The sequence below is a fragment of the Mytilus californianus genome, unplaced genomic scaffold (assembly GCF_021869535.1).
Source record: "Mytilus californianus isolate M0D057914Y unplaced genomic scaffold, xbMytCali1.0.p SCAF_14, whole genome shotgun sequence".
Lineage (NCBI taxonomy): Eukaryota > Metazoa > Mollusca > Bivalvia > Mytilida > Mytilidae > Mytilus > Mytilus californianus.
Window position 1 is genome coordinate 26,126,686 of NW_026262626.1, and position 24,941 is coordinate 26,151,626.

Genomic DNA, 24,941 nt, shown 5'->3' on the forward strand with positions numbered 1-24,941 from the left:
GTATCAACTCATTAGATCGATAGAAAGCAGAAAAAACATCTAATAAACACAGACCGGACGCGGCAGGGTATATACATCCCCACAACAAAAAAGGCACAAAGTACAGATCTGAGAGTACTCGCGGTTACTGACAGCTAGTTTAAAGGCAATAACATCTAATAAAAAAAATCATGCATCTAAGACCATATTATGTTTACCTTGCTCTCGTAGTATTGAGGCAGTATATAGATACAACGATTTAAAGTTAACTGAAAAATGCAAGCTGTAAAACACAAAACTGTATGGATTCGCCGTTTTTCCATTCAGAATATGATATTTTAAGGGGAAGTTTCAGGTGATATCTTCTTAGGATAAGCAATTGGAAGTATCTTTTTAAACTTTATTCAGAATAAGCCGTTCTCTTATTAATTTTCAACAACCTATGTTTTTCATTTCCCCTCTGAAACATCATTTTATTCAAGAAGTTATGAATCGACCAAATTATTAAAAAAAAAATAAACAAAGATGAATGGTCAGCGCCTTTCTCGGGTAGAATATACAACGCAAAACCTTGAAATAGAAAAAAACAAAACAAACTTCAAACGTTTCTTCTTTGTATTTCGTATTGCCTTACAAATTGTTCATGGTAATCACTAATGTACAGTAAAACACTTTGATTGCATCAATACTTCTCTTAAAACACGTGTCGAGTTATGAGCCTTCCTGTTGATGGCTTATCCTAACATGCCTAAAAATCTGGCATTTACCTTTGACCTCACTTTTAAAGATGCTTCGCATCTTGACTTACATCAAGAAATAAACAGTGTTGTTCATTAGTTGATCACTTGACTTCTCAAGAAGAATGAAAGAAAAAAGCATTATCTATTCACTTCACATTCCGATATATAAGTGATACCCTCTCTATAGAAAATTCTAGATATGATATCTTGCAGTATATACTTATTTGACGATATTACCAGATTTATGTGCAAAGAAAGACAACTTTGATTTCCAATTGGTATAATACTTCGATTAAGCGTAAATTTAAATTATTACAACGCTTGTGTATTTTTCTCTGATAAGCAAATTAAACTTTTGGTGATTAGACAGGAATCTTTACAAAATCTGCATTCATTGCGTTTTCAAATCCAGTTGCATTTTCGGAGGTAACTCATGAATTCGGTCAATAAATATTCGAGACGGAATCTGATATGTTTTGGTTGATTAACTTAATTCTGTTTTTAACAGTAGTTTAAATATAGAATCTTTTCCTTCAAAAATAGGTCAACACTTAATAATTTAAATCCATAATATACTATGTTAACATCAAACCGGTATTTTATGATGATTTTATAAACTTACTCATGCAGGTAAACTAGACATCATGGCTGAATCAAATGGAAAAAAAATAAGCGACAACATTGCAATATCAGACCGGAATAATGCCGAACAAAATGATGAAGTAGAAAATACAGACTTTGCAAGAGAAGTGACTGAAAGTTCTGTTGATATGGATTGTTGTGCAAAATGTGAAGTGCCATATGAAAGACAACACGATGATCAGATGCAAGAAAATAGACCGCCGTCGACAGAAGATTCAAAAAAAGGTATAATTGTAATTGTCAGAATGTCTTCAGTGATTGTTGAATGGTTAAACGCAACACGGCATTTAGGTTAACTGAAACAAAACGTATATGTTATGCTATTGAAATTTAAAGATACAAATTGTGGTAGATGTGACCAAAAAGATAATAATCAACCAGCACCGGAGGACAATAATGTAAACAAGCTTCAGTTCGCAATATAGCTAGCCTACAACACATATCGTCTTGTAAGCTATAAAAAGTCTCGGGAAAACAAATTGTAGGATAATTAAAAAGAGAAAATCAACGTTCTGATCAAGTACTAGTATATTAGAAATACTTGCTAACTTTTGTGGAAATCTCAACTTTTGTGGAAATCTCTTTACTTTATTGTATCATTGTAATATGGTAATCCTATGATAATACTGACTTGATAAATACACTTTATTTATAAATACAATGGGTTTCAACAAGTTTATACGGCTCGCGCCAAATTTCTTTTTGTATGAGCACAATTTGTAGAATATACACCGCGTTTAAAAAGACAGTTAAATTCATTATATATATGTTCACAGAATCGCGCCCATGTTCTGCTGATGTCCCAGACAGTAACAAAGCACTTGAAAATACTACTGAAAGTTCATTATTTGATTACAGTAAGATAGAAAGATGTTCTAGTGTTCACAATTCGATTAACAAATCATATTCGTGTAGAACAGTTTCTCATCAACTTTTTTGATAAAACTACTGCCAATTAATAAACTGAAAATGTAGAGCTTCGTTCTTTATAACGATATAGTTGCAACAACAAAATACCGCGGTTCTCTTGTCAATAAACACGGGGGTTTCACGTGTGAAATGAATTCTTTATTTTCACTCCTCCTACGCAATACAACAATATGTGTTGTCAAGACATTGTTTACTTAGAACATACCCACTCCTGCTCGTCCAGTGGAAAATCAGTACTGTTTTCTTCTTTTTTCCCCATAGTGCATGAATTTTCATGCCCTTTAAAATGATATACATGAATGACTTTTCATTGATTAATTATAAAAGTGAACTCTTTATGATTGCATTAACGAAGTATACAACCCCTGGGGCAATTTACATAGGAAAAGAGCAAAAGGAACAAAAATCACGAGCACTGTTGTTTATCTAGTTATTCTAAATGATAACAAAAGAAAAGAAATATAAAACATTGTTAGAATATAGCAAAGTACTCTCGACCAATGAAATTGTAGGATTGGATGCCTCTTAATTGTGAAGAATGAATGTAAATCATGTTCTTAGTGAGGGATTATCCTATTATTTGGGTCTATTTACAGTTCAAAACAAAGAGTTTCTATAAATGAGTTACAACTGCCCTGAAGCACATTTATCAGATTGAAAGAATTTATCACAGAGTGATTGAAACTGACTAAAAGTTGAATTGTGAAACAAACAAAAATCTCAAAATAAGTTGTTCACTGGTGCAGTAAAATTGGTACCGTGAATGTTATTATGAAAATATTAATAACTTCAAATTACTATAAAATTAAACAATACCAAAGCAATGCAAAAAAAAAAAAGGAAAAAAATCTTTCAGATAAAAAATAACCTAAATCTTTAGCTTTCCAAAACTTTGATTACTTGATCAGCGGTTGGGGAGAATAGTTATTTCCAATACATGTATTCCGATAAAAAAAACAGGAATTTAGTTTTGAACATATTAAAAACTTTTAAGGGCATTATTTTTTAACATTTCCCTGACATAATGAAACAGTATTTGATGTAAAAAGCCGGACCAAATTATTGGCTGTGAAATAAAATTTAGTTGTAACTCAAATGTATTAATTGATTTAAACTGTAAATAAAAAAAGGATAATTCCTCACTAAAATATTACATGATTTACATTCATACTCACAATCAGGAAACATACAATTCCTACCTTTTCTTTCTACTGTTGTGTCACCAAATATCTATAACGCATTTTTTTAAAAATATTTCCCAAATGATAAGAAAGTCCTCACATCACTAAAACTAATCCATAAATGACATGCCGAAAAAGGAAGTCATGCATCAATTATAAACATTGCACTGACAATGAAACTAATTGATAGATCATTTGAGCCTTGAGCACTTTACAATATTCTAAGTTTGTAAGAGAATGATAATCCCTTACTTCATGATAAGTACTCGCTAACGCTCGTACTTATTCATGAAGAAAGGGATTATCATTCTCTTACATATACTTAAATGAGTTTTGAATTTGTAAACGTTATATAATGGAACGAACAAAAAGAAACATTTAAACTTATTGACCCAAGAGGCTATGTTTTTTAAGAAACAATGACTGCTTATATATGAAGCAAATAAATGAAGAAAAAAAAAAACACACAATAAATTCATCAATAAAAAAGTAAGCATCTGAGGTTGCAACGATCCTACTCTTAACATTTATTGATTTAGTTTTATCATTATCAAAAAAGTATATACAGTTTTCGAAAAGATAATTTAGATAACATTGTGTGCATTTAAAAATGAAGGAATTTGAGATGCATATGTATCAAAATTAACTTGAAGCACAAAAAACGCCATTTTTGTCATTTTTTTCCTCTTCGTCCCTTAAAGCTATATTAGTGTTATATCATTTCATCTGTTGAAATCACCATTTAAAATGATTTACATTCCTTTATCAACCATGTTAAAACTTAAAGGGAACTCATATTAAATATAAAAATAAGGAGATGTGGTATGATTGCCAATGATACAACTATCCACCAAAGTTCAAATGAAGTGGATACAAGCAATTATAGGCAACCGTACGGTATTCAACAATGAGAAAAACCCATTCCGTACGGTCGCCAATAAAAGGCCCCGACATGAAAAATATGAAACCATTCAATTGAGGAAACTAATGTATAACAAAACAATTGACGAAAAACAAATATGACAGACATGAACCAACCACTGAACTACAGAAGTTTTTATATACAATATTATAGCAAAGGATAAATTTGCAATGTGCTTCTGTTCTTAATTGGTCAGACAAAATTTGATTATGATTTATAAACATTTAAACCTCTCGGCTACTCCTCATGCTTTAGATATTCATAAAACATGACCAAGTTTTGTCTAACCTTTAACTAATTACACCAAAAGAAAGAGATTCGATTGTAGAAAAAATATTCAATTCACGACCAATCAATAATAGATGCGCTACTCGAATTCGTGTTATAATGTGTTTGTACAGGTCATATTCAATTTGAACTTTGGTTTTTGGCATTAATCATTTATGAGTTTTTCTGTAAGCAGGGGTTTATGTGATCACAATAAATTCTAATAGCCACGGCGTTGTCAGTCTTTCGACTTGTGTCAGTTTATATTTCTCTACCTTGTATGTTTTTAAATCTTTGTTTTTTTTTCAGATGCTGATGGAGAGGGAAGTCCAACATTACCAGGGGAATGGGACAACACGGCAGATATTCCAACTTTACACTTTTCATTTATTGTAAACCTACTTCTGCCTAAGCATTTGATATCGAAAAGACATCCAAAAGTAGAACAAGAAATTGACAAACTCAATACTAGAGGTCGTCAGCAATACGGAGAAGATCCACCATCAAAATACATTGCCGTTGGGAGTAGTGCAGAATGTTACGAAATTCCAAGAATGATATCAAAAGAACCTCTTAAGATGCCAATAGGTGTTCAACACAGTGACATAGATGTTCTTGTGGCATGGAATTCGCGACGCATTAAGGAACTAGACCTTCAAGCTACTGATAAACAAAAAGTTGTTTTAGAAATAGAAGAAGTACATCCTGGATATTGTAGACTCTTTATAAACGATCCAGAATCTGTTCTTCGTGGAGTTGATCCATCGACTGCAATATATGTTGAAGAAAGGGGATTTTTTAATGCCAAAAAAGTTAGAGATGATATCAAAACTTTAATGGATCAAATTGGGTTTCAGCAATCGACCGATATCTCAAAGTTTATTGTAGATCAGAAAGGTCCAGCAGTTGGACTTGAAGACATCACTGCAAGAACTTTAAAATTGTTTCAATCGAGTACAAGTTTGCAACATCCTCGACAGGAGATGGTTGCCGCTTTACCAATCACGTGGCCCAAAATTGCAAATAATTGGACGTTAAGGCAGAAAACAAACAACTGGTTGTCTGATACATTAATAAAATCCATTGTTGATGAAGGATGCCATGTTGTGCCTGTCCCACATCGACACACCAAACATCCTAACATAGAATGGAGATTGTCGTTCGCAACATCAGAAGTAAGGCTAGCAAAAGACGTTGTAACGGACGACCAAAGACAGTGTTATGTATATTTGAAATTACTTCGACAAGTAAGAATGAAAGGTTTAGATCTTCTCTCTTCCTATCATATGAAGACAGCTTTTCTTTACTCGTGTGAACGCCTTCCGACTGAGTGTTGGCATGAAAATCAAGGAGGATGTATTATATATGTTCTCGATACTTTGATAGCATTTGTAAAAGACCGATGGCTTCCTAGTTATTTCATACCAGAAAATAATCTTCTGGATCATCTAACTGAAGATGAATTCCATCATCTGGATATTCTGTTAGCTTCAATCCGAACGGACCCAATTTCTCCAGTGTTAGAGTTTACAGACACCAACATTATTGCAAACCAAAGTGCTGTGCTACCATTCAGACATTTTATTGGCCCAGTTTTAGATGATTTTAGAAAGTTCAAAGTTCACAGGAATAGAGAGGAATCAGCAAAAGAGTGTATTCATACACTTATATCATTTGTTTCGGCACTTCTCGTTGATGATAAAGTAGATGATTCAGTCCATTATTTGGCCGACCTTTACGACTTCCTTCAAACATGTGCACCAGCTGATTGTTTTAGCAAATATTTATATTCCTTTATTTCCCAGTGGAAAATAGTAACACAGTGCATCAGGTGTCTGGAGTTTGCCGTTGATTTTTACGCGAACAAATATCCGGACATTAGAAATGTAAATCGTTATCTTGGTAACTTTTATCACGCTTACTCATGTCAACATCCGAAAGGGTCTCACATAAACCGTCAACTACTTTTAAAGACAACTGACCATTTCAATCAGTATGTAGAAGAGAAAGGATTGTACGACTCCGTCAGTGTAGAGTTTGCTCTCTGTAACATGGCAACTGGACGCACCGATATTTGCATTTCTCATTTAAAAGATTATGTTAAGAGTAGCTGCGACACTCCAGACAACTACACTAATGTCAACGATACCAAAATCATAACATTAGAGAAAAATCTTAGAAAAGATTTAATCAACCTGGTTGGAGAACCTATTAGAATGATTGCTTTACCATCTTTTCCACTTGCGTTATACATGTTGCTAGTGGCATACCAACAGGAGAACAATATTAAAGGTATACCTGATGAAATCTTAGATAAATTTCAGCAATACTGTCAGCAATCAAACACGTTTTGGAGTAACTACTTACATGGTCTTTTCTTAACACATTTACAACTTTGGGGAGAAGCTGAAGTTGCTTTTCACAAAGCGAATACAATTACCGAATGCCAGTATTCAAATTGGAAAGAAATTGCATGTCATATCGAGAATTTGTTGTCTAAAGGAAAGCATTCTGAAATTACTGCATATATGAAGGAGATTCCTACTGATAAATTTGGTGGAAGTCGTATCGCTGTGGTTCACACAGTAGCATTTCAACTCAGCTCAGCAAGTAAGGCAGTCCAGTTTACCGATCATGTTATGGACAACCTTGAAGATTTGAATCTTTCAACGTTTAATGGTAATCTGGCATGTTTACATTTTGCATCAGCATTTGAGTATCCGGAGGAATCAGATGAAAGAATAACTGCTTTAGTCAGAGCTGAAACATTGTTCTCTACATTCCTATCAGAAATACCGAATAAAGAATCGGCTACTACGGTGGATTATGCTGCATTTCTTTGTAACCAAGAAAGATGGCCGGAAGCAATGGATATTCTTGAGACGTTTCTATTTAAGGCAACTACAAATAAATGTAGCAATTCTTACGGAACAATAGAATATCTCACACTCGATGATTTTCTTAAAAAGGAAGTGGATATTCACACTAAAATAGAAGCTCCCTCAAGGGCATTTGCTTATTATCATACTATCAAATGCTTAGTAAAGATACGGGAACCAGATCAAAAGATAAAAGGTGTCAAAGCTGCATTCATTAAGTTCTGTACAGAGATTAAAAACAGCAGATCATTCAGTCTTCTTGGATACAGTGAGATGCTTAGTGAAAACTGGTACAGGGCTGAACATTGGTTTTGCAAAGCTGTTGAAATCGCATGGGACTATACAGCTGCAAAACAAAATGTTAATTTGTGTAAGTCCAAGAGGTCATCGGTCGTGGAAGAAAAGTATGAGGAGAAATATATTCCTCTCTGTGTAGCAGCTGAATTGAAAGGGGTTTTACCATTGCAAAAGTAAAACAAAATTAAACTAGAGCTTAATATCCTCAAGCTCTCTATCAATGATTGATCTTAAAGTACTGTAAATATTATGAAATTATTTCAAAACTATTATATATTCCTAAACTTATGCAGTGTGCTGGCCCTTTTACTAAAAATACAAAGCCCTTCGGAAAATGGAGGAAGAGGGACAGAAGAAGGTAGTCTGTATTTCAGTGATTGTCGTTGGTTCATGTGTCATATTTGTTTTTCGTAAATCGGATTGTTATAAATTAGTTCGTTAGATGAGTTTTCTCATTGTTGACGTCCATATGGTGACCAGTAATTTCTTATATCCACGTCATTCAACTTTGCCGATAGTTGTCTCATCGGCAATCATTGCCATACCACATCTCCTTATTTTTATATTGATAACTGTGACTAGTACTTGTAAAAGTAGTTCATTGTTTTGTATCATTACTCGCACAGGTAATGTATACAATCAACCCAACGCTTAGGGTTTAGATTTGCTTTTTTAATAAATATTCCTTAATACTTTACTTTTGGTCTTATTTTGGTTTTATCAGCTCTTTAAAATTTGTAAAAAGTATTGGACTTTCAAATACTTTGGCCTCGATCATCACTTAATAGACAGTAATTGTCGAAATGCACAATTGGTCACGCGGCAGTGAAATTTATACCGGGGGGATGTAATTATTACAAATGGGTCGATACCTCTGCTGGCGAACTGTCCGACATCGAGGTCTACAAACAAGAAATAAATCAAGGCAACAGCAGATGTTAAAGACCACCGAAGGAAAATGTATGTAAGAAGAACTTAAAAGTAATATTATATAGTATTCTTCATATAGCAATATTATTTATACAAACTAGTATAAGCATCTTTTCTTTTGCCTTAAAAAGACAATGATTAAGGTTATGATAGCAATGTGGTTGTGAGGTCATTGCATCTTGTATTTTGTGGAATATATATTGATTCACTAATTTTTCAGTTTGAAACATGATTAAATATTGTTTTGTTATTTTCTGTACTGTACTCAAATTTATTATCGATATTGCGCTGAACCTTGTTTCTCTGCACTATATATGTCAAAGAAGTTTAAGGATGTACTGAAGTCAGGTTTAGGAATTTGTGTCAAATGTCCTTGGTTTTTTTTCCCTACGATACAGGGTAAAATATTTTGCGCCATAACACCAATTCTTCTTCATATAAGACTTCAATAGCTCATAAAAGGTCATTTACCAAAATTTAAGCAGATTCTAGATTTCTTTTCTTTCGATTTGAGACCCAAATAATACCATTGCAAATATATGGTAAAAGTCCGAGTCAGCCTTTTCCTTCCATTTTTGAAAAATTAAATACCTCGAAAAGGAGCTCCATAACCTATCAATATTTTTAGCTTATTTTGTTCCTAACTAATGCTCTTCCGACTTGTAGTATCAATTTTAGTTTTTTTTAATTTCACCTAAGTACATCCTTAAACCTATTTGTATAGCTGAATATAAGGTATGGGTTTTTCTCATTGTTGAAGGCTGCATGGTTGCCTATAATTGCTTACACCCACTTCAATTGAACTTTGGTGGATAGTTGTTTCATCTGCAATCATATCACATCTCCTTATTTTCATATTTAAAATACAGTCACTGATATAAGAGTGTAAAAGGGCATACTTTACTATAATCAAGCAAGTACTCATTAGTTTGCTTTAAGCAACCATGTGCATTATTAGATAGGTAAATTGTGAGACATTTTACATTATGCCTCACATCTAATTTCATTCATGTAACAGAGACTTGGCCCTTTGTCCAATTTAGCATTCTTGAATAAAATATAGTTTTAGCAAGAGCCTTCAATTTTTCCTTTTATCAGCCTGGTATTTTTAAGAGTTTTTCTAACATTTGAAATATTACTACTAGAAAATAATAATAATAGAAGTGAAACATCTGCAGTAGAACCTTTTAGAGCTATTTTTCTAATGTTTGTAGTTTAAAGGTTTGGTTGGCTTGCTTGCTTTGTTTGTATAAATGTTTGCTCAAGCATTGTAATTAAGATTGACATCTGCAATCAATAGATAGGTGGGGCTTCAGCTTGTATACATTACACTTAAATGTTATTGGATGTTAAGTATAATGCAGAGTATAATGGAAAGCAAGCAAGCCAACCAAACCTTTAAATACAAACATTAGGAAAATAGCTCTAAAAGTATGGTGCATCTGAGTTCCCAAAATAAGTGAGATCAGATCTTTTTGATGGACTGTTGTTTGTATTTTTGCCATTTTCTTTTAGAAATCCTCAAACATTTATATTGAATGACTGAGCTGACCATAGAAGATTTGATGGTTTGAAATTTTAAATATTTGTGTTGCATTTCTCTTTGCACAGAGTATAATGTAATAATAACGATCCGTTTTTTGGGTAATAAAATGACAGAGTAAACATATTTTTAAATATAACTTGTTTTAATTATTAAAAATAACCATTCAAATATAATAAAAATTAATATTTCTCTCAAAATATAACTAGAGGCTCTAAAGAGCCTGTGTCTCTCACCTTGGTCTATGTGCATATCAAACAAAGGACACAGATGGATTCATGACAAAATTGTGTTTCGGTGATGGTGATGTGTTTGTAGATCTTACTTTACTGGACATTCTTGCTCCTTACTATTATCTCTATCTATAATGAACTTGGCCCAGTAGTAACAGTGGAAAATATTATGTAAAAATTTTCAAAAATTTACAAAATTTATGAAAATTGTAAAAAATTGACTATAAAGGGCAATAACTCCTTAAGGGGACATTTGACAATTTTGATCATGTTGACCTATTTGTAGATCTTACTTTGCTGTACATTATTGCCGTTTACAGTTTATCTCTATCTATAATAATATTCAAGATAATAACTAAAAGCTGCAAAATTTTCTTAAAATGACCAATTCAGGGGCAGCAAATGGTCTGAAAATTTCAGGGCAGATAGATTTTGACCTAATGAACTATTTTATCCTCGTCAGATTTGCTGTAAATGCTTTGGTTTCAGAGATATGAGCCAAAAACTGCATTTTACCCTATGTACTATTTTTTAGCCATGTCGGCCATCTTGGTTCGCGGGCGGGGTCATCAGACACAATTTTTAAACTAGATACCCCAATAATGATTGTGGACAAGTTTGGTTAAATTTGTCTTCGTAGTTTCAGAGGAGAAGATTTTTGTAAAAGATTACAAAAATTTACGAAAAATGGTTAAAAATTGACTATAAAGGGCAATAACTCCTTAAGGGGTCAACTGACCATTTTGGTCAAGTTGACTTAATTGTAGATCTTACTTTGCTGAACATTATTGCTGTTTACAGTTTATCTCTATCTATAACAATTTTCAAGATAATAACCAAAAACAGCAAAATTTCCTTAAAATTACCAATTCAGGGACAGCAACCCAACAACAGGTTGTCCGATTCATCTGAAAATTTCAGGGCAGATAGATCTTAACCTCATGAACAATTTTATCTCGTCAGATTTGCTCTAAATGCTTTGGTTTCAGAGATATAAGCCAAAATCTACATTTTACCCCTATGTTCTATTTTTAGCCATGGCGGCCATCTTGGTTGGTTGGCCGGGTCACCGGACAAACTTTTTAAAAACTAGATACCCCAATGATGATTGTGGCCAAGTTTGGTTAAATTTGGCCGAGTAGTTTCAGAGGAGAAGATTTTTGTAAAAGTTAACAGACGACGCCGGACGACGATGACGACGATCGCAAAGTGATGAGAAAAGCTCACTTGGCCCTTCGGGCCAGGTGAGCTAAAAAGGAACTTCGTGTGTTTTATATAACAATAAACATCAAAATCCAAATAATCAAGATAAACATAAACAATATAATATATAAAATATGTACTCTACCTTTCAGAATTTTGTTTTGAGCATATAACTTTTTCTCCCTTTCATCAAATTTATACAAGAAGCAAACAGCATTAGTAAGAAGACCCTACTTGACAGATATATACTTTTGAACAACAGTAAAATCTAATAGAGCTTACTTTTTATTTTTCATGACAATGTGTGAAGCACTTATAGAGTACAGGGAGTTCTTCTATGACATATCACATGGCTTTGATTTCTCTAACCTATCATTATTGTGTAGTTCACTGAACTTATAAGAGTATAAAAATCTAAAACTGCTAATTCTCAAGAAATTGATAATTTAATTAATTACTATGCAAAAACCTTGATATTTGAAGATCCAAATACTTAAAAGATACATTGTTTTAATTTTTCCATAATCTGTAATGATTGTTTTTTTTTTACTAAATAAACAATTAATCTTTTTATTCATCTGTTTAATAAAAGTGTATTAGATAAAGAAGAGATCTTACATTGATTTTTCCTTAAACAATTCCAAACTGCTCACTAAAATACTTTCTTTGAAGGTATTTGGAAATCATATATGTACAATTTATTTACTAGATAAATCTCCCAGGACAATCTAGATAGTTGATATTTACAATGCCTCATCAGTAATGCATCACAAAATAACACCAGTGGGGGATCTAGGGGGTAGGAACACCCCTGTTTATATTACTTGCATGTGTTGAAACCCCCCTTTTAAAAATGGCTGTATCCACACCTGAACACTGGTGTTTGTAAAATATAACATGTATCATACAATAAAAAAATTAGAAAAAAAAATGTGGATAGTGTCCACATGTGGACACAGATGATGCCCCCGCTTGCATATCATATAGTTATAAAGGGACATAACTGAAGAACGGTAAAAGTGACGCTACCCAAATTTGAACTTGATCTGAGTTTTGTGGTAATAAGCATTGTGTGGAAGTCTCATAACATTTGGTTGAGGCTAACTTAAGTAGAGAACAGAAACTAAAAATTCAGCAATTTTTGCTATTTGTAAACACGCATAACACAAGAACGGTTGTGTACAAGTTTTATAACATTTGGTTGAGAGAAACTAGAGTTTAGAGTTAGAACGGAAACGAAAAATTCAGCAATTTTTATGTTTATAAAGGGACATAACTCAAGAATGGTAAAAGCGTTGCCACCAAATTTCGTACTTAATCTGTACATGTATTATGTAGTAATAAGCATTGTGTATAAGTTTCATAACATTTGGTTGAGGCAAACTAAAGTTAGAAAACGGAAACAAAAAATTTGTACTTTAGTTTTGTGGTAATGAACATTGTGTATAGGTTTCATAATGTTTGGTTGGGGCAAACTTAAGATACAGAATGGAAACTAAAAATTTTGCAATTTTTCGATTTATAAAGGGGCATAACTCAATAATGATTAAAGTGACACTACCCAAATTCAACTTGATCTGTGTTTTATCAGTGGAAGTCAAAATTAAACATTGCATTGTATAAAGCATTGATTGTAGTTGATTCAACTATAATCATAGGAAGATAACTCCAATTTTAAAAATTACTTGATATTTAGAAGAAAATAAAAATTTTGCAATTTTTCCATTTCTAAAGGGGCATAACTCTAGAATGGTTAAAGTGACGCCACCAAAATTCAAACTTGATCTGTGTTTTGTGGTAATAAGCATTGTTTATAAGTTTCATAACATTTGGTTGAGGCAAACTAAAATTAGAGAACGGAAACGAAAAATTCAGTAATTTTTCCATTTGTAAAGGGGCATAACTCTAGAATGGTAAAAGGGACGCCACCAAAATTCAAAGTTGATCTGTGTTAATAAGCATTGTGTATAAGTTTCATAAGATTTGGTTGAGGCAAACTAAAGTTAGAGAACGGAAACCAATTTTGGTACATACAGACGGACAAGGGTATAACTTAATGCCCCCACCGCTGTGGCGGGGGCATAAAAACAATAAGCCAAGACAAAATATATCTGTTTCAAACAAATCTATCTACATTAATCTAAGCGTCTTCTAACTTTTCATTTGTTTCAAGTATATATTAAATATTTTTGAAAAATACAACTATCATGAGCAGATCCAGGATTTTGAAAAAGAAGGCCCCTGGTACCCAACATTTATATATATAGCTCCATACGGAGGGGTAGGGCCCCCTCCCCCTAAAATGGCCTCTGACTATTCTACTTACTAACCTACCTTATTAATGAAACTGACATATTCTATTTGGTTTACTACCTCAAAATATAAAAATAAGAAGATATGGTATGATTGTCAATGAAACAAAATGACATTAAAGTTAATAACTATAGATCACAGTACTGTCTTCAACAATGAGCAAAACCCATACTGCATAGTAAACTATAAAAGACCTGAAATGACAAATAAAAAACTAATGGCTTGATTTACGTACAAATCAATAAACGAAAAAAAAATATGATATACAGCAACAAACCACAATCACTGAATTAAAGGGTCCCGACTTGGGACAGTCACACACAGAATGTGGCGGGTTAAACATGTTTGCTGGCGCAAAACCATTTCCCCTAACCCATGACAGTGGTGTAACAGAATGACATAAGAACAAACTATATGCACTATCAAGGTACTACAATCTGTTGATACTTTTATCCTTACATTGTACAAGGTCATGTTTTCTCTGACTGTTAATGACATCTTTATACTAAATCCATTTGAAGTTGAATGTGTATTGATTAATATTTTAGTCTTAGAATCATGATTTTTTTTTATTAGTTGGTTGTTATTGACTTTGAACTAGCTGTAAGAAACTGCAATTACTCTCAGATCTGTACTTGGTATTTTTGTTGTTGTTAGGGATATATAAATACCCTGCCACATCCAATCTGTGTTTTTGTTCAATGTTTTTTCTGCTTTGTATTGATCTGATGAGTTAAGTCCTTTTCAAATGATTTTTATAGTTTGTTCTTATGTTGTGCTGTAACACTACTGTTCAAGGTTAGGGGAGGGTTGAGCACTCACAAACATGTTTAACCCAGCCACATTCCTTTTTGTGCCTGTCCCAAGTCAGGAGCCTGTAGTTCAGTAGGCCGTTAGTTTTCTCAATTGAATTGTTTCATATTTTCCATGTTGGGGCCTTTTATAGCCGACTATATGGTATAGGTTTTTCTCATTGTTTAAGGCCGTACGGTTGCCTATAATTGCTTATATCGACTTCATTTAACTTTGATGGATAGTTGTCTCATTGGCAATCATACCACATCTCCTTATTTTTAAAGGAACATAACTAGAGAACTGTAAAAGTGACGCCACCCAAATTCACACTTGATTTGTGTGTTATTGTAATAAGCATTGTGTATAAGTTTCATAACATTTGGTTGAGGCAAACTAAACTTAGAGAATGAAAACTAATTTTGGGAAGTATGTACGTACAAACAGACAAGGGTAACACTTAATGCCCCCTCCACTGTGGATGGGGGGATAAAAATATACTAAACTATAAGTATATTATCATTATGCTTAAATGATGTCTTCAAAATACGGACACATGACTTTGCTAAAGTAACAAAAGATATTTTAGTCAAGCACATGTAGTAACCTAAGACAGATGTTTTGTTTTTATTAAAATAATGTACATTACATGTACTACATACTTATATGAAGATCACCGCTATACAATTTTTTTGTGCTGATGCGGCATAAAGAAATCACTAATATGAAGAAAATATGACATTATAATTGACTATACAATTCAAATTTGCCTTTACTAAAATTCAGTTGTACAAAAAGTATATTACTGTGAAAGTACTTATATAAGTAGAGTACATGAACCAATTTTCATGGATGTCATGGTTGAACAAATCCACAACTTTAAAAATTCAACTAAATAAATGTATCACTTTGATTTTTTATGTGCAAAGTATGAAACTACAAATTAAAAAAACCATCAGTGCATGACTTTACAAAAAAAAAAAAAAACCACGAAAATTGGAATCCTTTAATAAAAGAACTTTCACACTGAATATAGCTTAAGGTAGATTGGGTGTCTTTTTCTAAGCATCCTTTCTGGGCATGTTGCAAAAATACTGTTATGGTTTAAAAATATCTTACCAAGTATCATTCAATATACAATGGAAACATCTAAAACTTGAAATTTAAAGATTAAACTATCAAAAATTAAGTGTATTTAAAATTTTCATTGAAATTCTTTTAAAATCAAGGGCAGATAACTATATTGAACTTGATAGGAAAATTTGTGTTTTTTTTTATATTTCAAGAGAACAAGACCTGTTACCCCCTTTTTTTGTAAGGAACTCAATGAAAAAAAACAAGGCATTCAAATTTTATGGTATTACACATAGTCAGCATATAATGGCTTTATAAGGAAAAGCTAGGCAAAATGCAATGGCATAATTTCAAAAGATCTTGGATTGGGAAAAAAAACTTGATTGAAAGAAAATAAATAAGTCAATGTCCCAGGTAAAAATGTGGCACTTTAAAGGTCAGAAACAGTAAAGGCTACTTTTAACAAATGAAATATAAAACCGACAGGATTTCAAAAATAAGAAAAAGGATTGACTAGGGTTTATAAATATGGAAACCCAATGACTTCTCCCACTTGGCATTAAAACCATGCTAAACAGGGGCATCTGTTTGGATGTGTGGGATGTATAAATAATCAGCCATGTCCTATGCCAATCAGAACGTTAAATATGATGCCTCAAAAAGTGCCACATGAACTGCAAGTTAAAGAACCCTTGTAAAAATCCTTTGTGGGGGATGTGGTGACCTGTTGCAAGGCAAAACTTCTTCTATCAAATTTCCCCTCATTTCCCAGTGGCAGTAAAAATTTCTGACCTTCATCACATTGTACCCACTTTGCAGAACCTATTGATTATCAATGGATTCTTTTCCTGAATATGTGTACAATATTTGCCACTGGACATTAAATTCAAGAAATCTATCAATAAAGGGGCAAAAATCATCAAAACCCTCATTTATATTTCTGGAATGTTACAAGAATGATTTTCCCTTGGCATCCCTAAACTTTAAAAAAATATATATTATAAATGTATAAAATCTAAATTTAATAAGAGAGACGCACCTTGTACAGCATGGTCATTATACCTATAACATTGCTACAGTCATGCAAAACTCTTCAATATGTGTTGAAAAACTACATAATACACAATCAGTTTGCTTTGCAAGTGTTTGAATTGATTGAGTCTAATAGTTGTGCCCCAAAATTGAGGTAACTCTCAAAAGAAATGAATAAAATCACAATTTTTTCACTGCTGAATAATAATAAGGCAAACATTATCAATGTTTTATGTGTATTGCCTCTTTTTAAAAATCATCATCTTCCTCTTCGCCGTTGCTACCATATAGCAAGGATGATTGTCCAAACTCAGAATGGTTGATGATTTTTCTGTTCACTTTTACATATTGTTTTATTCTTCCTTGTCTACATGCTCCTATTGCATACACTCCTCCAACAAAGGCAACAAATATTACTATCACTAAAACTGAAAAAAAAAAATACCCAAAAGATAAATATCTCAGTATTAAATTTATTTACTGTGGATTCATTATTATTCGTTGGATACCAATTTTCATGGATTTCGTGGGTACAGATGAACCACGAAATTAAATATTCAACGAATTACAAATTTCCTATAGGCGTGTATACACAATATGGCAAAACCACGAAGTAAATATCCACGAACATGTAAGTTTTCCTTAATCCACGAAAATTGGTACCCACGAAAATAAATGAATCCACAGTATAAAGAAAGACTGTTATTTTAACAAAATTGCCATTGAATGAAATTTAACATTTCCAAAGAATTTGTATCTTCTTCATCTTTGCTTGTCAAGGGTTACTTATCTGTTCTTCTTTCCTTCTTTAGACCATTATTTAAAGATAATGATGGTAATAATGAATGGCTGCTTAAAGTCCAGCGGCAAATTAATATGCATATTCAGGACGAAAACATGTTAATGTTATATGAGTATTAACCCTGCTTTGTACTAGACCAACATGCTGAGCCGGATTTTTAACGCGCTAGTTCACAAAGTAGTAGTCCGCAGGAAGACATGTCACCTTACCAAGACACATTATTCTGACTCCAAGCCGACCAGTCTTTGCTCTTACTCCTTAATGCTGCGTGCTTAGAGGAGAAGCAGCAAATACCAATTTTAAAGTATTTGGTTTGACCAGGCCGGGGTTTGAACCCATGACATCCTGCACTCGAGGCAAATACGCTACCACGAGACCACCAAGGCGGTTCTTTGAGAAATAGTTCCAAAGACTATTGTTAGATTATCCTGTGGTAACATAGATATATATATAAGGTTGTCTAATTTTAGCCATGTGAGTTTCTTATTTGAAAATAAATTGTTTCTACTTTCTTATTTCAAACATTGGATATATTTGTGTCACTTAACGAAAAAATACAGTTTGGATCAACTAAAGTTTGCTTGTACAGTGTTGTTTTATATATAATTCTATATGAAAGAAAATAATGCAAGGTTTTTATTATTGCGAAAAATGAAACTAGGTGAGTATATCGCAATAATAAGAACTTGCATTCTGATATCTGATACATACACCATATCTGTATGCAAATTGTCCTGAAATTGCAATAATTAATCTCACATTTTTGTCCATTCTTAAAAAAATTGCAATAATAAATGCATGCAATAATTTTCTAATTTACAATATTGTCATTCAGGCAGTTACTCAGTCACCATTTAATTTCTTTAAATGCAGTATTGAAAATCAAGATATCTTGCTATACATGTAGGATTATTTTGGTGTGTTTAACCAAAAAGGATTGGCTGAATTTTGAGAATGTAAAATTTTAGGCCTGGGTGTCAACACTGTACTTCCATTTCGGCATAATGATTAACAATGGATGGCTGGTTAGTGTGTAAAATCAACAACGTTTTGACACCTGATATTGGGACAAAATACAAAATCATCCAAGACAATTCATGGCAGTAAGTAGAAATCTTTAATCTAAAAACTAAAAATCAATCCTGTTACATTAGACTCCACAAAATTTGAAATAGGCTAATGAAGACTATAGTAGTCTTTTTTTCAAAACATCAAACCCTTTTCTTTATATCTAAGGTAAATTTTATCAAATTATAAGATGTAAGATTATATATGCTATATATGCAAATTAGACAGGAATTTTCGTAAAAAGAATGTAAGATCCAATAAATTTTTAATTTTTTTCTAGATAGGAAATGAACCATGAGGTTGAAGAAACTAGATACATGTATCATTGAGATGGGAGCCATCTCTGTGGGCCCCGCTGTGAATAATGTGTGGTAAAAAATTTGTATCTTTATCATTGGACATGGGGTTGTCAACTGAAACCAAAGTTTTTGACCTTGACCTTTGACCTAGGAAGTTGTACATAAATTTTAACACACCTTCTGGTGTTGGTTTATATACATGTCAAGTATAAATTTTGAAATCATAACGGTTCTCAAGATATAGAGCAGACACGATCTTTACCATAGGACATGGGGTTGTCAACTAAAATCCAAGTTTTTGACCTTGACCTTTGACATAGGAAGTTGTACATACATTATGACACACCCTCTGGAGTTGGTTAATATACATGTCAAGTATAAACTTTGAAATCATAACGGTTCTCTAGATATAGAGTGGACTCAATTTGTAATGGACAGACGGACGGACAGACTGATCACTATAGGGTGTCCCCCATTCAGCGGGCCCTAATTACAGACTAGAACATGTTGTTTATTCTTAAAAAAAAGATACTCATTTCTTGATAAAATTACTTTATTCAAATTATTCCAATAATTATAAGGGTTGAGAAGAGATTGATTTGGTAATCATTTTCATTCTAGTGTACTTCCATAATTTTTTCGTTCATCTAACATTATTTAAGGCACAAAAAAACCCAAAATATATGACAACTGCCACTACAAATGTATATCCAAAACCACTGTCACATCTCGACACAGTTAAATAACTTCATTTAAAAAAAATGGACGACAGTAAAAACATTTTACTTACATGTGATGCCAGTGAATTGAAATGTAGATGTATGCTGCGATGGAGGATGTGCTAAAATATGCAGCACATTTTTAAGTGTTCCGTTATTAGGTGCTGGGTCAATCCCAAGTATATGACACATCAACGGGTAGATGTCGACAGAGTTGAATGGATCAGCATTCTGCAATCCTTTCTTGAAAGCTGGACCAAAGGCAATAAAAAATGGATGCATATCAGGAACTTTCTCTGGATCAAACCCGTGATGTCCATCTACAACAAAAAATGTATCTTCATAAGTAAAATTCAATCTAGCAATTTTTTATTCATGAATGTGAACATATATTATATCTTCTTCACCCTTAAATATCTATATCTTTATCTCACCGCTTTAAGAGGTCTTAACATTTGCTTCTTGCATTTGAAAATAACTTTATTTTAGGATGGTGAAAATAACACTTATAATTTGGTGTCTACAACATGCCTGAAACTTAGTAGATTTTCTGGATTTACCTTCATAGGGATTGCTCAAATCCCAAAATTTGAAAGCTAGGGATGTATAAATACTTAAAATTTGAGGATCTATTTAACAAAAAGGAACCTAAAAAGAATAGCCAATTCTACCTAAGGTCAATTTTGCCTGCAGGAGTTGGAAAGAAATTTTCACATTAATAATTAAACTGATTGAAAGATTATGTCTTCATCATATGAATATCAGGCACAATCCCTCCTGTTAGGGGTTTAGTATTATACTGTCATAAAATATATGAGAACATAACCTGTGTCATGCCAACAACTGGTTTTAGAATAAATGTGTTAATTCCGATGCAAAGACCCTATAAGTGAATCAATATTAAAGCCAAAATATGCAATCTTTAATGACCTGACAACAGTATCGTAACTATATCCCTTCTTAATAAGTCTGTTTAAAGGTTTTGTTAGCTTTTGAGGTGAATACTGACATTTTTGTGCTTTGTAAAGAATATCACCATAAAAGATTGGATGTGAAATACCCGAACGTATAAGATGTCTGCATGTTGAGTTATATTTACGAATGATGTCCTTATACCAATGATAAAACTTAGTAAATGTTTTGACTAGTTTATGATATCGAAAACCCTGGTGTAATAATTTTTCAGTAATACATAAATTTCTCTCGCTAAAATCTAATACGTAACGTTACATACACGAGCGAATCGTACAAGTTGAGATATATAAACACCATAAGATGGTGACAAGGGAACGTCACCATCTAAAAATGGATAATTAACGATAGGAAATGAAAAATCATCTCTTTTATCATAAATTTTTGTATTAAGCTTCCCGTTAGTGATATAGATATCAAGATCGAGGAAAGGACAGTGGTCATTGTTAGTATTAGCTTTGAAATACATATATTTAGATGTGAGAAAACACAGCAGAAGCCAAAAATTATACTCTGCCGTCATGATTAAAGAAATTTCATCTATAAAGATACCATACTGTATAATCCTATTCCATTATCAATATTAAAATTAACATACATCTGAAAAGAAAGAAGAATCTTAATATTTTCAAGGGCAACATAAGTATAGATTATTGGGTTTTCGACCTATTGATATCATTATATATCACTCTCCCTTTTTGGCGAGTGAGTGCAGAGACAGAGTAAAAAAGTAGCTCTGACAGTGATATATAATGATATTAATGAGTAAAAAAACCCAATGATATCATTATAAAGCTCTCTACAGCAACAATGTGACCCTTGTTTGGGAGTGAGTGCAGAGACAGAGCTTAAAAGCTTTACATTGTGTCAAGAGGCTGATATTTTACAACATCTATATTCAAAAAAACGTAATAATCTGTTTCTTGTGTTATTTCTCATCTTTTTCCTCTACCTTGGAAAGTACTACTTATGACAACAACATGATTGATTAGGTCTCCTCACACATTGTGATGTACCTGATAACTTCTCCTCAGACATTGTGCTGCGCTGCCTGATAAGTTCTCCTCACGCCTCAAAGCTGAAATACAAAAATTATGGAGCGGCTGCCCAAAATGAAATAGGCAAAGGAAAGAAAGATTACGGTTGTATCAGACTTTCTTATTTTTTTATTTGGTTTGAATTACACATGTATTCTAGTTTTTATAAAAAAAACTTGCTACTGTAAAAAATGTTGAAAATGAAACTACAAGTAGCACAAGCATTTCCTATATCTACCAGTATTACTTACTTAGTGAAGTTTTTTTCAGTACATATCCTTTCTTTGCTTCCAGCACAAACTCTGCTATTCTTCTGTTTTCACTATAGTGCAGTGCCGTAGAGTGTTCATCCCCTTTTCTGTATAAAGTAATGTTGGGAATTTTTTTCAGTTTTGAGTACAGTTCTTCCCGTGTACTTGCTTAAAAAACAGAATGAATTGATTAATGAATTGTTAAAAAATAAATCAAAAGACATCTAGAGGTAAAAAAAAAAAGCAAAGTTTTTATAGTTCTATAAAGTTTGTCAGGCTCCAAATTGCCCCGAGTCTAAACAACTTACATTGTGACTATCAAACATTTGTGTCAACCAAAAATCACTCTTGCTAGTTTCCAGTCATGCCAGTAAATCAATCCAAGCAAACTCAAGTTATGATACATGTACAACATATGAAAAATTCACTTAAATCTGACAATTAAAGTCCTGTAACTCTGAAAAGAAAAAAAGAAAAGAAAGGGAGCTTCCTTTTATCAATAGTGTAAAGTTTATAGGAAGTTTATCCAGGCAGTCTTGTATTATTTTTAATTTTAGTTTCTTGTGTACAATTTGGAGTTGAGTATGGCGTTCATTATCACTGAACTAGTATATATATTTGTTTAGGGGCCAGCTGAAGGACGCCTCCGGGTGCGGGAATTTCTCGCTGCATTGAAGACCTGTTGGTGGCCTTCTGCTGTTGTCTGTTCTGTGGTCGGGTTGTTGTCTCTTTGACACATTCCCCATTTCCATTCTCAATTTTATACTAATTAAAAATATAAAGTTCTTGAGGAATATATGAAAATTGCCTTAATTCAAATGGATTAAAGTCCAATAAACTTTAGGATACAGCCAACAATTTCAAAATCAAAAAGCAGCTTTCTTCTGTCAATGCAGATGATGTGTTAAAATTACTTGAGAATTGGTTACGTGTATATAAAATTTAAGTTATTGTACAAAGTGTTGATGGACGGATGGACAGACATAGGTATACCATAGGACGTGCCTCTACAAAAATTTAACTTTATACATGTTATAAAAACATTTTACTATTTCGGCAAAGTTTTCTGGAACCTTTTATTCTCAGCTTTATTTTCTATTTCAACTTTGGATTTATTCAAGAAGAAATATCATAACTACATTGTATTTGGGGCGCCTTGGTGGCTGAGTGGTCTAAGTAGTCCAACTACTGCATCACTAGCCTGTCAACACTGAGGTTGTGAGTTCAAACCCAACACGTAGCAGGTGTGCTTGACTCCAATCTAAATCTAGGATTGTCAGTTTTCCTGCCGACAATCAATCAATCATAACTATTTGTTTATGAATCAAAATGAATGCTAGACATTTTTCAATGAAAATAAAAGTTTATGAAATATTTTCATCATATTTAATAGTATTTATTCTAAATTTAGTTTGATGGCTTTCCATATTGTATACATGTATATACATGTACATTTTTTTATTTTGTTGTAGTTTGTATTACATGCAATGTATATATCTTATTGTTATATTCATATATAGTGTATTTACTGGGTATTTTTCTAATTTGGTTTGTACAATAGTTTATTGGTCATTGTCAATTTTTTGTGTTTTGGTCTGTTTTTCAAGTACTGTAAGCAATAGGTCAACTATATTTGGTGTATGGAATGATTGTAAGGTGTACATGTCTTTTCTAGCCAATGTCATCTGACCTTGACCTCATGTAATTGTAATTTTAGTTGAGTTCTGTTCCTTAAATTTATTATGTTTATCATGATTTATAGAAGCTGTATACATGAAATACATTACATGCATTAGAAAAAAGTTTTTTAAAATTAAAAATCATTAATGACACCAGAGGCTGGGATCTCTATATTAATTCTGCTAAGCAGGCAACTAATATTTAGAATTGAATTGTCATGGAACCTTTTATATCATGGTATGTGTATGTAGGTACATGTACAAAATGTATATTTGTATCTCAAAACAAAATATACCTTTTGCAGGATCCAAGCAAGTTACTAGAGTATCTAAACCAACTCGAGCAATATAAAGTGTCTTATCAACATACTGATCTATTTCGATAAGTTGACTTTTACTGATATCTGTAAGACCATGATCAGAAGTTATTATGATATTCATGTCATTAAATAAATTTTCATCCATCAGCCTTTTCTTCAGATAGCCTAAAGTTTTGTCAAGTTTATAAATAATATCTTTCACTTCTTGACTGTCTGGTCCATGTGTATGTGCAACTTCATCTGGTTCAGGAAAGTACAACAATCCTAAATTAATCGGACGAATATTTGATTCATTTTTTGTAAACCATTCAATCAAATGATCAACTCTCTTGTTCCAGTTGTATGTAAGGTTATAAATATAACCACCTGGAATTACACGTGGCATATATGACTTCATTTCAGCAATACCACCAGGCCACAAAATAACACCACTATCTCTTGATTGTCCTGCTTTGTAATTTGTCACCCATATAGGTTCTGATCCGACATCAAACCATTTCGACTCAAAATTTTGTCGGTAATTTATATCATAGAATGTATCTTGCAAATATGGATCCCAGAAACTGTTACCAACTATACCATGGCTCTCTGGATACAGACCAGTAACAATTGTCATATGATTTGGATATGTAACACTGGGAAAAACATTTCGAATATATTTTGCATTTACACCTCCTGTTCTAAAAAAGTCAAAATTTGAAATACTCTCCTTGTTTAGGTTGTCAAGGAAGTTATATCGCATACCATCCATTGAAATCAATATGAGGTTTGATATCTTTACTCCTGTTGACAGACATATTGTTTGAACTGTCAGCAGTAAGAATGTCAGAACATCTT

At 32.6% G+C, this 24,941-nt stretch overlaps 2 protein-coding genes across 2 annotated transcripts; one reads left to right on the top strand and one right to left on the bottom strand.

Moving 5' to 3' along the window:
• Window positions 1-1,285: 1,285 nt before the first annotated feature.
• Window positions 1,286-9,841, top strand: LOC127724576 (uncharacterized). Its single transcript, XM_052231576.1, has 2 exons — window positions 1,286-1,586; window positions 4,971-9,841. The coding sequence occupies exons 1-2, from the start codon at window positions 1,364-1,366 to the stop codon at window positions 8,012-8,014; spliced, it is 3,267 nt and encodes a 1,088-aa protein (XP_052087536.1). The 5' UTR covers window positions 1,286-1,363; the 3' UTR covers window positions 8,015-9,841.
• Window positions 9,842-10,436: 595 nt separating this feature from the next.
• Window positions 10,437-24,934, bottom strand: LOC127724597 (ectonucleotide pyrophosphatase/phosphodiesterase family member 5-like). The gene is made up of 4 exons (XM_052231616.1): window positions 24,081-24,934; window positions 22,106-22,273; window positions 19,917-20,165; window positions 10,437-17,385 (listed from the first exon to the last, which is right to left on the bottom strand). The coding sequence occupies exons 1-4, from the start codon at window positions 24,853-24,855 to the stop codon at window positions 17,207-17,209; spliced, it is 1,371 nt and encodes a 456-aa protein (XP_052087576.1). The 5' UTR covers window positions 24,856-24,934; the 3' UTR covers window positions 10,437-17,206.
• Window positions 24,935-24,941: the final 7 nt, after the last annotated feature.